Consider the following 15347-nt stretch of genomic DNA (forward strand, 5'->3'; position numbering starts at 1 on the left):
TGGACTGTGGATGGGAGCAGAGGGGAATGAGCGGGATAGAGGGATAACACACCACACACATATAAAAATAGGCCTGGTAGTATCTACTGTATGTAGCTGCAACTCGCTCCCTAAACTGAAATGAGCTGCTGCGTGTTCAGGCCAACAGGAGTGGAGCTCTGTTATTGGTGGGCCTGCCAGGACGCCCATCGGCACTAGAAAGCTCAGAGCCACTGTTTACAGGCCCAGGGTACACTGGGGAGACCATTAGAGAAGAGGAGGCCAGGACCCCAACACTCTGTCTAACAGCTCTGCCTCTTACTCGGCACATACTGGATCACCACAGCACCTAGTCTAATGGCTCCATGCTAGCGCTCTGTCTATAGGGGCTAATCCTGGGAGGCTGTCAGTTATATACAAGGGAGGTTAATGGTGTGTGTGAGTGTGCGTGTGTGCACGTGTGTGTGTGTATGCGTGTGTGCGTGTCTGTGTGTGTGTGTGTGTGTGTGTGTGTGTGTGTGTGTGTGTGTGTGTGTGTGTGTGTGTGTGTGTGTGTGTGTGTGTGTGTGTGTGTGGGCGGGCGTGCGTGCGGGCGGGCGGGCGGGCGGGCGGGCGGGCGGGCGTGCAGGTAGGTAGGTAGGTAGGTAGGTAGGTAGGTAGGTAGGTAGGTGGGTAGGTCCCCACAAGAATAGTAAAACAAGGAAAATTCTTCCTTGTGGAGACAAAGGCTATTTTAAGTTTAGGGGTTAGGTTTAGGCTTAGGGTTACAATTAGAGTTAGGGTAAGGGGTTAGTGGTTAGATTTAGGGTTAGGAGTTACAGGTTTGGGTTACGGGTTAAGGTTAAAGTTATGGTAAGGGTTAAGATCAGGGTTGGGGATAATAGGATTTAGAATGGAAATGTATTTTAGGTCCCATGAGGATAGAAGAAAATAACATGTCTGTGTGTGTTTGTGTGTATGTATGTATGTATGTATGTATGTATGTATGTATGTATGTATGTATGTATGTATGTATGTATGTATGTATGTATGTATGTATGTATGTATGTATGTATGTATGTGTATGTATGTGTGTGTGTGTGTGTGTGTGTGTGTGTGTGTGTGTGTGTGTGTGTGTGTGTGTGTGTGTGTGTGTGTGTGTGTGTGTATGTATGTATGTATGTATGTATGTATGTATGCATGCATGTATGTATGTATGTATGTATGTATGTATGTATGTATGTATGTATGTATGTATGTATGTATGTATGTATGAATGTACAGTGTGTATATGTATGTATGAATGTATGTATGTATGTACAGTGGGGAGAACAAGTATTTGATACACTGCCGATTATGCAGGTTTTCCTACTTACAAAGCATGTAGAGGTCTGTAATTTCTATCATGGGTACACTTCAACTATGAGAGACGGAATCTAAAACAAAAATCCAGAAAATCACATTGTATGATTTTTAAGTAATTAATTAGCATTTTATTGCATGACATAAGTATTTGATACATCAGAAAAGCAGATCTTAATATTTGGTACAGAAACCTTTGTTTGCAATTACAGAGATCATACGTTTCCTGTAGTTCTTGACCAGGTTTGCACACACTGCAGCAGGGATTTTGGCCCACTCCTCCATACAGATCTTCTCCAGATCCTTCAGGTTTCGGGGCTGTCGCTGGGCAATACGGACTTTCAGCTCCCTCCAAAGATTTTCTATTGGGTTCAGGTCTGGAGACTGGCTAGGCCACTCCAGGACCTTGAGATGCTTCTTACGGCGCCACTCCTTAGTTGCCCTGGCTGTGTGTTTCGGGTCGTTGTCATGCTGGAAGACCCAGCCACGACCCATCTTCAATGCTCTTACTGAGGGAAGGAGGTTGTTGGCCAAGATCTCGCGATACATGGCCCCATCCATCCTCCCCTCAATACGGTGCAGTCATCCTGTACCCTTTGCAGAAAAGCATCCCCAAAGAATGATGTTTCCACCTCCATGCTTCACGGTTGGGATGGTGTTCTTGGGGTTGTACTCATCCTTCTTCTTCCTCCAAACACGGCGAGTGGAGTTTAGACCAAAAAGCTCTATTTTTGTCTCATCAGACCACATGACCTTCTCCCATTCCTCCTCTGGATCATCCAGATGGTCATTGGCAAACTTCAGACGGGCCTGGACATGCGCTGGCTTGAGCAGGTGGACCTTGCGTGCGCTGCAGGATTTTAATCCATGACGGTGTAGTGTGTTACTAATGGTTTTCTTTGAGACTGTGGTCCCAGCTCTCTTCAGGTCATTGACCAGGTCCTGCCGTGTAGTTCTGGGCTGATAACTCACCTTCCTCATGATCATTGATGCCCCACGAGGTGAGATCTTGCATGGAGCCCCAGACCGAGGGTGATTGACCGTCATCTTGAACTTCTTCCATTTTCTAATAATTGCGCCAACAGTTGTTGCCTTCTCACCAAGCTGTTTGCCTATTGTCCTGTAGCCCATCCCAGCCTGTTGCATGTCTACAATTTTATCCCTGATGTCCTTATACAGCTCTCTGGTCTTGGCCATTGTGGAGAGGTTGGAGTCTGTTTGATTGAGTGTGTGGACAGGTGTCTTTTATACAGGTAACGAGTTCAAACAGGTGCAGTTAATACAGGTAATGAGTGGAGAACAGGAGGGCTTCTTAAAGAAAAACTAACAGGTCTGTGAGAGCCGGAATTCTTACTGGTTGGTAGGTGATCAAATACTTATGGCATGCAATAAAATGCAAATTAATTACTTAAAAATCATACAATGTGATTTTCTGGATTTTTGTTTTAGATTCCGTCTCTCACAGTTGAAGTGTACCTATGATAAAAATTACAGACCTCTACATGCTTTGTAAGTAGGAAAACCTGCAAAATCGGCAGTGTATCAAATACTTGTTCTCCCCACTGTATGTATGCATGTATGTATGTATGTATGTATGTATGAATGTGTGAGAGAGAGAGATTGTGTGTGTGGGTGTTGACGTACTGGGATTGCCTGGGAGAGATGGAAAGAGAAAAGGAAGCAGTGCTTTCCAATGCCAGGACTCCCTCTCTCTGCCACACAGTCCTAGAGGAGATGAAGGGGATTTCTCCTGGAACACGTCCCTAATTAAGCACCTTGAATGACATTCAACACAGATTCCTATCCTGCCACACAAAGACAAGATGGGCTTTAATTTTCCCACAGAACAGACTTGGCAAACAGAGACAATAGCATATGGGCTGAGAGCTGTAGTCAGTCATTTGACAGCGTTTCATTATTCTGTTTGACTCGTCCCTGCCAAGTTGCCTGAAAACTTAGTGATAATTTTCCTGGCGCCGTGCGGCTCCTGCAGATGCGAGGCCCCCAGTGAGGTGGATCATGCTCAGAGCGACGACGAGCGCTGGCAGGATTAAGAGAGACGGCAAAGACTTGAAGCCCACTCGATCCGCCCGCCTTCTGCTCCGAGCCCCGGTACGTGTCCCTCTCGACGTGTTTTATTATAACACAAATCTTCATTAGCATTAATAGCCTCGATAAATACCCAGAGGAAGATCAATTTGCTGTCTTTCCTTGCGGTTTATGCCGAGTCGTGGTTTAGACAGGACCCACAGCGGCTCAACGGCTCCAGGCTGACCCTGGAGATGCCTGTCTTAAAACATGATACTGCATAAAACAGCATCTCTCTTCTGTCTCTTACTCAAACATCTCAGATATACAGTACCAGTCAAAAGACCTACTCATTCAAGGGTTTTTCTGTATTTAAAAAAATATTTTCTACATTGTAGAATAATAGTGAAGACATCAAAACTATGAAATAACACATCATGTGTTATTACACATAGAATCATGTAGTAACCAAAAAAGTGTTAAACTAATCAAAACATATTTTATATTTTACATTCTTCAAAGTAGCCACCCTTTGCCTTGATGACAGCTTTACACACTCTTGGCATTCTTTCAACCAGATTCATGAGGTAGTCACCTGGAATGCATTTCAATTAACAGGTGTGCATTGTTAAACGTTAATTTGTGGAATTTCTTTCCTTAATACATTTGAGCCAATCAGTTGTGTTGTGACAAGGTAGGGGTGGTATACAGAAGATAGCACTATTTGGTAAAAGACCAAGTCCATATTATGGCAAGAACAGCTCAAATAAGCAAAGACAAACAACAGTCTATCATTACTCTAAGACATGAAGGTCAGTCACTTCAAGTGAAGCCACAAAAACCATCAAGCGCTATGATGAAACTGGTTCTCATGAGGACCGCCACAGGAAAGAAAGACCCAGAGTCAGCTCTGCTGCAGAGGATAAGTTCATTAGAGTTACCAGCCTCAGAAATTGCAACCCAAATAAATGCTTCACAGAGTTCAAGTAACAGATACATATCAACATCAACTGTTGAGAGGAGACTGTGTGAATCAGGCCTTCATGGTTGAATTGATGCAAAGAAACTACTAGTAAAGGACACCAATAAGAAGAAGAAACTGGCTGTGTGAAGTTGCTGGAAATTGATGGGAACTGTAACATGCTGTCGTACATGTCATTCCAGAGCATCCCAAATGTGCTCAATGGGAGAAATGTCTGGTATGCAGGCTTCCTGGAATTGTGTACAGATCCTTGCGACATGGGAAGTCCTGGGCTGGTGTGGTTATACGTGGTCTGTGGTTGTGAGGCCAGTTGGACGTATTGCCAAACTCTGAAACAACATTGGAGGTGGCTTGTAGTAACCAAAAAAGTGTTAAACTAATCACCCATTGAGCACGTTATCGTAGAGAAATGAACATTCAATTCAACAGCTCTGGTGGTCATTCCTGCAGTCAGCATGCCAATTGCATGCTTCCTCAAAACTTGAGACATCTGTGGCATTGTGTTGTGTGACAAAACATTTTAGAGAGACCTTTTATTGTCCCCCAGCACAAGGTGCACCTGTGTAATGATCATGCTGTTTAATCAGCTTCTTAATATGCCACTCCTGTCAGGTGGATGGATTACCTTGGCAAAGTAGAAATGATCACTAAAAGGGATGTAAACAAATTTGTGCACAAAATTTGAGCGAAATAAGCTTTTTGTGCATAAGGAAAATGTATGGGATCTTTTATTTCAGTTCATGAAACATCGGACCAACACTTTAAATGTTGCGTTCATATTTTTGTTCAGTATGGATTCAGCTGCAGCCCGATTTCTTTTTGAGGGGATGTTACAAATCATTTTTAGACCGCAAATTGACCACAAGAAGACCACAAACAGATATAATGTTTGACTAAAACATAATCATTCCAAACCCTGGTTACATTTGTATGCGATCACATGTCTATTATGCGTGGGAATACTTGGGAAGAGATATCTTATATTCAAATTACTTGGAGCTGATTTCCTGGTGTTTTTACAGTCTTTTATGTCCAACAAAGAACCCCTCCCCCCAAAAAAATATATACAGTTGAAGTCGGAGGTTTACATACAGTACACCTTAGCCAAATACATTTAAACTCAGTTATTCACAATTCCTGACATTTAATCTGAATAAAAATTCCCTGTTCTAGGTCAGTTAGGATGACCACTTTATTTTAAGAATGTGAAATGTCAGAATAATAGAAGAGAGAATGATTTATTTCAGCTTTTATTTCTTTCATCACATTCCCAGTGGGTCAGAAGTTTACATACACTCAATTAGTATTTGGTAGCATTGCCTTAAATTATTTAACTTGGGTCAAATGTTTCGGTTAGCCTTCCACAAGCTTCCCACAATAAGTTGGGTGAATTTTGGCCCATTCCCCCTGACAGAGCTGGAGTAACTGAGTCAGGTTTGTAGGTCTCCTTGCTCGCACATGCTTTTTCGGTTCTGCCCACAGATTTTGTAATGGATTGAGGTCAGGGCTTTGTGATGGCCACTCCAATACCTTGACAATGTTGTCCTTAAGCCATTTTTGTCACAACTTTGGAAGTATGCTTGGGGTCATTGTCCATTTGGAAGACCCATTTGCGACCAAGCTTTAACTTCCTGACTGACGTCTTAAGATGTTGCTTCAATATATCCACATCATTTTTCTTCCTCATGATGATCTATTTTGTGAAGTACACCAGTCCCTCCTGCAGCAAATCACCCCCATAACATGATGCTGCCACCCCCGTGCTTCACGGTTGGGATGGTGTTCTTCGGCTTGCAAGCGTCCCCCCTTTTCCTCCAAACATAACGATGGTCATAATGGCCAAACAGTTCTATTTTTGTTTAATCAGACAAGAAGACATTTCTCCAAAAAGTACGATATTTGTCCCCATGTGCAATTGCAAACCGTAGTCTGGCTTTTTATGGCGGTTTTGGAGCAGTGGCTTCTTCCTTGCTGAGCGGCCTTTCAGGTTATGTCGATATAGGACTCGTTTTACTGTGGATATAGATACTTTTGTACCTGTTTCCTCCAGCATCTTCACAAGGTCCTTTGCTATTGTCCTGGGATTGATTTGTACTTTTCGCACCAAAGTACGTTCATCTCTAGGAGACAGTACACGTCTCCTTCCTGAGCGGTATGACATCCTGAGTGGTATGACAGCTGCGTGGTCCCATGGTGTTTATACTCACGTACTGTTGTTTGTACAGATGAACGTGGTACACTCTGGCGTTTGGAAATTGCTCCCAAGGATGAACCAGACTTGTGGAGGTCTACAATTTCATGGCTGAATCATGGCTGATTTCTTTTGATTTTCCCATGATGTCAAGCAGAGGCACTGAGTTTGACGGTAGGCCTTGAAATACATCAACAGGTGCACCTCCAATTGACTAAAATGATGTCAATTCGCCTATCAGAAGCTTCTAAAGCCATGACATAATTTTCTGGATTTTCCCAAGCTGTTTAAAGGCACAGTCAACATAAAGGCACAGTCAACATAGTGTATGTAAACTTCTGACCCACTGGAATTGTGATACAGTGAATTATAAGTGAAATAATCTGTCTGTAAACAATTGTTGGAAAAATTACTTGTGTCATGCACAAAGTAGATGTCCTAACCGACTTTCCAAAACTATAGTTTGTTAACATGAAATTTGTGGAGTGGTTGAAAAACGAGTTTTAATGACTCCAACCTAAGTGTATGTAAACTTCCGACTTCAACTGTATACACACACTACCGTTCAAAAGTTTGGGGTCACTTAGAAATGTCCTTGTTTTTGAAAGAAAAGCAAATTTTTTGTCAATTAAAATAACGTCAAATTGATCAGAAATACAGCGTAGACATTGGTAATTTGTAAATGACTATTGTAGCTGGAAATGGCTGATTTTATTATGGAATATCCACATAGGCGTACAGAGGCCCATTATCAGCAACCATCACTCCTGTGTTCCAATGACATTTTGTGTTAGCTAATCCAAGTTAATCATTTTAAAAGGCTAATTGATAAGAAAACCATTTTGCAATTATGTTAGCGCAGCTGAAAACTGTTTTGCTGATCAATGAAGCGATAAAACTAGCCTTCTTTAGACTATTTTAGTATCTGGAGCATCAGCATTTGTGGGTTAGATTACAGGCTCAAAATGGCAAGACACAAAGAACTTTCTTCTGAAACTGAAACAGTCTATTCTTGTTCTGAGAAATGAAGGCTATTCCATGCGAGAAATTGCCAAGAAACTGAAGATCTCGTACAACGCTGTGTACTACTCCCTTCACAGAACTGCGCAAACTGTCTCTAACCAGAATAGAAAGAGGAGTGGGAGGCCCTGGTGCACAACTGAACAAGAGGACAAGTACATTAGAGTGTCTAGTTTGAGAAACAGACGCCTCACAAGTCCTCAACTGGCAGCTTCATTAAATAGTACCCGCAAAACACCAGTCTCAACGTCAACAGTGAAGAGGCAACTCCAGGATGCTGGCCTTCTAGGCCAAAAAAAATGCCATATCTCAGACTGCCCAATAAAAATAAAAGATTAAGATGGGCAAAAGAACACAGACACTGGACAGTGGAACTCTGCCTTGAAGGCCAGCATCCCGGAGTCACCGCTTCACTGTTGACGTTGAGACTGGTGTAAACTATAAAGGGAAATAAATGGCTACAGTTAACACTTTTTTAGTTGCAGTCATCAAAGCAGTCATCAAAGCAATAAAGACTGTAAAGTAGCTGCTACCTAAAAGCTGCTTACAGTACCTAAGCCCTACTGTCTGATTACAGTGTGTCATAAACTGCTGCTATAAATATGTGATGCATAAAGCATCTGCACACAGGGAGTTACACACAAGTCTGCTTTATGAGTTGAATACAGTACAACACAAATGGGTCATGGAAATATACAGGTAAATGCCAAAATAAAAGAAACACCAACATAAAGTGTCTCAATAGGGTGTTGGAGCACCACGAGCCAGAACAGCTTCAATGCATCTTGGCAAATATTCTACAAGTGACTGTAACTCAATTGGAGGGTTAGTTTTGTTGATAGTGGTGGAAAATGCTGTCTCAAGCGCTGCTCCAGAATCCTACATAAGTGTTCAATTGGGTTGAGATCTGGTGACTACTGTAAGACGGTTTTTCATGCTCATCAAACCATTCAGTGACCACTCGTACCCTGTGGATGGGGACATTGTCATCCTATGGGGGCATAGACATGGCAGCCAAAATAATGGCCTGCCCAGCTTTTTTATACATGACCCTAAGCATGATGGGATGTTAATTGTTTAATTAACTCAGGAACCACACCTGTGTGGGAGCAGCAGCTTTCAATATACTTTATATCCCTAATTTACTCAAGTGTTTCCATTATTTTGGTAGTTACCTGTAGTATGTGCAGCATGTACAATATAGCTATAGGGTTGGCAAGGACTGAATAAAAAGAGAAAGAAGAGAATGAGAGAGAGAGTGCGTGAGAGAGGGGGGAGATAGCGAGAGAGAGGAAGACGATGACGACGAAGAAGAAGTGGAAGAAGAAACATAGAGAAGGAAATGGAGAGGGAAGTAGAGAGACAGGGAGAGGGAAATAGAGAGAGACAGAGAGAGAGACAGAGAGGTAGGAATACATATTTATTTTCCAGGCTTCTTCCTACAGACGCGAGTGTTTAGTTTTAGCGTTGGTGTTTACGTCCTCCTCTCCTTCTCTCTACAATACCGTTAGCCTGGCATTAATCACTGCCACCAGCTCCACAACACACAGGAGGATTTAACACCTTTATCAGACAACACTCCTCACAAAATTCTCCTCTCTCTCCTAACGCTGAATATATATTTATGCAACGGATGGAAAAGCAGGCAAGCAAGGAGAAGGAGGAGGAGAAGACATTAGCAAAGCAGTAGCATTCTCCAGTAGGCTCTCTGAGTTAAAGCAGCACGTGAGGAGTGCGCATTCTCGATAAAGGCAGCAGTACGTCAGTCCACAACGACAAGCCCTGGGATTAAATAGCTGGAGCATAATGCTTTAACAGGCTTTCTATTCAATTTATCTACTTATTTGTTCTGGAGGCTGCGATTTATCACCTAGGGATTGGGATGCTCTTTATGTGGTTGTTGTTCTAACTCTGTCTATGTTATTGAGAACTATTACTTCAGCACTACAATAACTTAGTTGGTAGGAGTTGTGTGGATTGTGAGTTTTCCCATCACAGGGAACACCAGTGAAGAAAGCCTGTTGCTGGTGGTGTTGTCTGTATGTGAAGGATTTCTTCTATGTGTAGTTTCTGCTGAAGTAAGCAGTGAGTGGGAGAAGCTTTGGAGTTGGGATGGCGGGCATAGAGAGAAACATGAATCCACAGTGAGTGTGTGCGTGCCTGTGTTTGTGTGTGTGTGTGTGTGTGTGTGTGTGTGTGTGTGTGTGTGTGTGTGTGTGTGTGTGTGTGTGTGTGTGTGTGTGTGTGTGTGTGTGTGTGTGTGTGTGTGTGTGTGTGTGTGTGTGTGTGTGTGTGTGTGTGTGTGTGTGTGTGTGTGTGTGTGTGTGTGTGTGTGTGTGTGTGTGTGTGCGCGCGGGCGGGCCTAGTATTTGTATGTGTGTGTGTGTGTGTGTGTTAACACTCAATAGCACCAAAAGCTCTCCGACCAGAGACTATACCGCCGTACATAGGGAACAGATGAAACTCTGTGACAGAGAATCGGCACAGGGATTTTATTAATGTATAAAGACGTGACTAATGCTAACACACACGCCAAACATGTCACACAGCAGATTCGCTGTGACAGCACAACAGGACTTTCTGTGGCAGGATGCTGTTGTGGAGAAAGAGCGAGCAAGGGAGAGAGAGAGAGGGAGAGAGAGAGAGAGAGAGAGAGAGAGAGAGAGAGAGAGAGAGAGAGAGAGAGAGAGAGAGAGAGAGAGAGAGAGAGAGAGGTTTGAAGTAAACACAGAAGGGTGGAAATGGTTTTGCCTCAGGATGGAGAAAAAAAAGATTGAGAGCGAGAGAGAGTGAGAGGGGGGACTGAGACAGAAAGACAGACATAGAGAATCTGCAGTATGAACTGATAATGGGGCCTCAGTTTGGAAGGCTAGCACCATGTTATAGTGATACAATATGCTACACTGTATATACAAAAGTATCTGGACACCCCTTAAAATTAGTAGATTCGGCTATTTCAGCCACACCCGTTGCTGACAGGTGTATAATCAAGCACACAGCCATACAATCTCCACAGACAAACATTGGTAGTAGAATGGCCTTACTAAAGAGCTCAGTGACCTTCAACATGGCAATGTCATAGGATGCCACCTTTCCAATGAGTAAATTTGTCAAATTTCTGCCCTGCTAGAGCTTCCCTGGTCAATTGTAAGTCCCGTTTATGTGAAGTGGAAATGTCTAGGAGCAGCAACGGCTCAGCCACAAAGTGGCGGGACTGACGGGACTGCCAAGTGCTGAGGCACTACAGAGTTCCAAACTGCCTCTGGAAACAATGTCAGCACAAGAACTGTTCATCGGGAGCTTCATGAAATGGGTTTCCATGGCCGAGCAGCCGCACATAAGCCTAAAATCACCATGCGCAATGCCAAGCGTCAGGTGGAGTGATGAAAGCTCACCGCTATTGGAGCAGTTGAAACACTTTCTCTGGAGTGATGAATCACACTTCACCATCTGGCAGGGCAACAAACAAATCTGGGTTTGGCAGATGCCAGGAGAATGAATGCATAGTGCCAACTGTAAAGTATGGTGGAGGAGGAATAATGGTCTGGGCTGTTTTTCAGTTCCAGTGAAGGGAAATCTTGACACTATTGCATAAAACTACGTTCTAGATGATTCTGTGCTTTCAACTTTGTGGCAACAGTTTAGGGAAGGCCCTTTCCTGTTTCAGCGTAACAATGCCCCTGTGCACAAAGTGAGGTCCACACAGAACTGGTTTGTCGAGATCAGTGTGGAAGAACTTGACTGGCTTGCACAGAGCCCTGACCTCAACCCCATCGAACACCTTTGGGATGAATTGGAACACAGACTGCGAGCCAGGCCTGTCCCAACATCAGTGCTCGACCTCACTAATGATCGTGGCTGAATGGAAGCAAGTCCCTGCAGCAATGTTCCAACATCTAGTAGAAAGCCTTCCCAGAAGAGTGGAGGCTGTTATAGCAGAAAAGGGGGTAGCAACTCCATATTAATGCCCATGGAATTAATGGAATGAGATGTTTGACGAGCAGGTGTCCACATACTTTGGTCATGTAGTGTATATACAGTGGAGTATAGTACAGGTACAACGAACAGTCTCTCTCCCCTCTCTCCTGTCTGTGATGGGCTGTGCACTGCACGGCGATGTGACATGGTCATTGGACAACGAGTTTGGAGGAATCTATATGACTCCCTGCGGTGGTCTCCATGGAAACTGTCTGGAGGGCCTGGAAGAGGGGGAGGAGGAGGGAGGGGGAGGGAAGCAGGAGCATCAAAGGACCAGAGGAGCTGGGATGAAGGGATGAGGACAGGCAGCAGGCCTTGGATCGTATTACAGGGAAGAATGACATGGCTGAACATGAACTTGATAGGGGTAGTTAGGCTAAGGCACTTCAGTGAAAGAGAGATTGATTGCCTTACATTTAAAAGGGGATATTACCATCTCAAAAGAGGCAATACTATAAACGATCCTTTCAGTATTCTTGAGTACTTCATTATAGAACGTTAGCGCCTTCTTTATAGTATCGTAAAGTATCTGTCAGAGTTCTCGTCCCCTTAGTTCCATGCTCATGGTTCAAGGTTTTCCTTATAAATGACATTCAAATAAGAGAGGGCTGCGATCTCCTCTCTTCAGGGTTGAATCATTTATGTGTGGTCTTATTAAGCGGCGAGAGAGGGATGGCAGCCACAGCCTCTCCTCTCCTCTCAAGCCTGCTGCTCCAAGTCAACCATGACGATAGTTACACAGCAGGGTCCTCGCTGCACCATGGGGTAAACACCCAGAGTCGGAGTAGTGTGTATATGTGTGTGTGTGAGAGAGAGAAAGAGAGAGAGAGAGAGCGAGAGTGTGTGTGCGTGTATGCCAGGGTCCATCGCCTCTTCAATAGCTCATCTGTATGAGTGGTGTGGCAGGCAGGCTGGTGAGGGGCACGTGGCGTAGGGCTCTGATTGGAGGGGAGGTCCTGGTGAAGAGGCCAGTCTCGCTCTAGCAGAGCAATCACACACACACTCACTGAGCCTCAACCCTCTACGCCTCACTGGCACTTGTCTGTCCATCTCCACACACACGTAACTGACTAGGCTACACACACACAGACACGCACACATGCGCGCACACACACCACTGTCCTTTTTTACATCTCTCTCTCTCGCTGAGCCCCATCCTCCTTCCTTCCTCTTTCCACACATCTTGCCCAACTTTAACTTTCCTCTTTCTTTCTTTCTTTCTTTCCCTCTCTCTCTGCTGTTAGATCTGTAAAGGCCCATTACCCTGAAAGAGCTCTGCAGGAAGAGAGAGCTGGGCTGCTAGGATACAGTTACCAGAGGTCGGGCTTCTACTGTGGTAAATATGCATTAGTCCACTGTCCAGGTCTATTTACGGACCAACTGTATAGCTTATGATTTATTTATATTTTTTCTCAACTTATCTCTTTCCTTTATCACTCTGTCTTTCTGTCAGTGCTTCAAAGAAACCACCTTCTAAAGTATTGGGATTATCATACAATTCTGTTTGAGGGCTATGTGGCTGGCTATCTTTCCTAGACTTGCTTTCATGTAATGGAAGCACAAAAAAACGTTTATAATTTTGAAGTGGTGTAGCTGCATTCATACCCACTAGGGATTCTTCCTCCTTGAGGGGCTCCAGCTGAGAGCAGGTGTTCTGTCATAAGCTTCTGCACTGATACATTTCAATCACTTCCTCCTTTCCCTGGGGATGTGGGTTAACGACAGAGATGTTACGTGATAAAACGTTACCTTTCTCACACGTGGCTCCACCGTAGCTGGGCAGACACAGGCACACAAAGGAGTTGATCTCATCGATGCAGGTGCCTCCGTTCTGACACGGGTTGGACTGGCAGTCGTCGATGTCTGTCAGGTAAAAGGGAGACACAAGGGACGTGCTCATTAGTCACCAAACTAAAGACAACAGACTGAAACAGGGAGCGGCCACCTGGCCTTATGTAATAAGCAACGCTCATTTTCGTTTTCTGTTTCAAAACGTTTTAAAGCGTTGCATGTCCTAATGAATACGACCAAGGAGACACAAGGAAACAAGGATACACAAGGAGACAGGATCAGTTACAACACCGGAGTCACAGGACATGGCACAAATTGCCTGCCACTATCACTTACCCATCCGACCAGAGAACCAACAGAGATCTAACTTTTCGGAGAGATCTGAGCTGTTTAGAGGAGTTGTAATTAAAAGCATTGATTCAGCAGTCCATCAATAAGTGGGTGGAGAAACAGTGGAGCGCTTGATGCTAATTGTGATGCGCATGCAGGATGTGCTTTACACTCTGCTGTCAAACCTGGACAGGTTCTAGGCTCCACAGGCAGGGAGAGGATCCAGGGAGGAGGCAGTTTGATGTTGGATTTGTTTTATATTTAGATATTTACACCCACGCAATCATTCTAGAATGAATATGTATAGATTTATAGTGACACATACAGTACTGTATTTATGCAAAATTGCTACAGGTGCCTATGATACAGATAAACAAACTCAAAGTTTAACAGGAAAGCATGCGCACTTACGCACGCACGCACGCACACGCACACACGCATACTTTGCGGAGGCGTTTTGAGGTCATGGCTCTCCTCTCTATGTAGAGACAGAATTATATTTCTCTCACTTCTGATCTGAGGCCTTGGGGCAAAATCATTAAATCCACAGCTGGTGTCCCAGCATCCTTTGCCCTCAGAACATCTGAGTGTATCTTGAGGGCCCGGGCGAGGGGGAAGGAGACGGGTATGTGGTAAAACAGCGATCATGCTTTTTATGGTTCTCAGAGTCTGTAAGAGTTCTCATTGATATATAATGGCGCCGGAGAGGAGGACTGACGTTTTACGGGCTCCTAACCAACCGTGCTATTTGGTTTGTTTTTTCACATTGTCTGTAACTCATTTTGTACAAAATGTTGCTGCTACCTTCTCTTATGACCGAAAAGAGCTTCTGGACATAAGAACAGCGATTACTCACCTCGAACTGGACGAAGATATTTTCTTTCACGAGTCTGACGCGAAGGATATACTGCTTTGTCATGACAAGGCCCAAATCCCCGTCATCAGCGTGAAGAAAATACAGAGGAAAAGGGGGAGGAGGGCAGGGTGCCTTGTAAGAATTTGCCGACAAGTAGGGAAAGCACCACCTCCCTCCGTATTATTGGCCAACGTGCAATCATTGAAAAAAAAATTGGACAATCTATGACGAAGACTATCCGACCAACGGAACATTAATAACTGTAATATCTTATGTTTCACCGAGACGTGGCTGAACGACGACACGGATAATACAGAGCTGGCTGGCTTCTCCGTGCATCGGCAGGACAGAGCAGCTACGTCTGGTAAGATGAGGGGCGGGGGTGTGAGTCTATTTGTCAATAACTGCTGGTGCGCGATGTCTAATATTAAAGAAGTGTCAAGATATTGCTCGCCTGAGGTAGAATACCTCATGATAAGCTATAGACCACACTATCAACCAAGAGAGTTCTCATCTATATTATTCGTAGCTGTCTATTTACCACCACAAACCGATGCTGGCACTAAGTCTGCACTCAACCAACTCTATAAGGCTATAAGCAAACAAGAAAATGCTCATCCAGAAGTGGCGCTCCTAGTGGCCGGGGACTTTAATGCAGGCAAACTTAAATCCGTTTTACCTCATTTCTACCAGCATGTCACATGTGCAACCAGAGGAAAAAAAACTCTAGACCACCTTTACTCCACACACAGAGATGCATACAAAGCTCTCCCTCGCCTTCCATTTGGAAAATCTGACCATAATTCTATCCTACTGATTCCTGCTTACAAGCTTTGTATATATCTTCCGGG

General features: G+C 44.1%; 1 protein-coding gene and 1 long non-coding RNA gene across 2 annotated transcripts in view; one reads left to right on the forward strand and one right to left on the reverse strand.

Annotated features, from left to right (window-relative positions):
- The window catches only part of LOC139540947 (neurocan core protein-like), a 207004-nt gene that overhangs the window by 12305 nt on the left and 179352 nt on the right, over window positions 1-15347 (reverse strand). The window contains exon 11 of the mRNA XM_071345030.1: window positions 13269-13382. Within this exon, the coding sequence (XP_071201131.1) occupies window positions 13269-13382 (114 nt within the window). The remainder of the gene's footprint in view (window positions 1-13268; window positions 13383-15347) is intronic.
- The window catches only part of LOC139540948 (uncharacterized), a 70251-nt gene continuing 67666 nt past the window's right edge, over window positions 12763-15347 (forward strand). The window contains exon 1 of the long non-coding RNA XR_011668291.1: window positions 12763-12855. This is a non-coding gene — a long non-coding RNA (uncharacterized lncRNA). The remainder of the gene's footprint in view (window positions 12856-15347) is intronic.

Source organism: Salvelinus alpinus, chromosome 16 (genome assembly GCF_045679555.1).
Source record: "Salvelinus alpinus chromosome 16, SLU_Salpinus.1, whole genome shotgun sequence".
NCBI classification, from domain to species: Eukaryota; Metazoa; Chordata; class Actinopteri; order Salmoniformes; family Salmonidae; genus Salvelinus; species Salvelinus alpinus.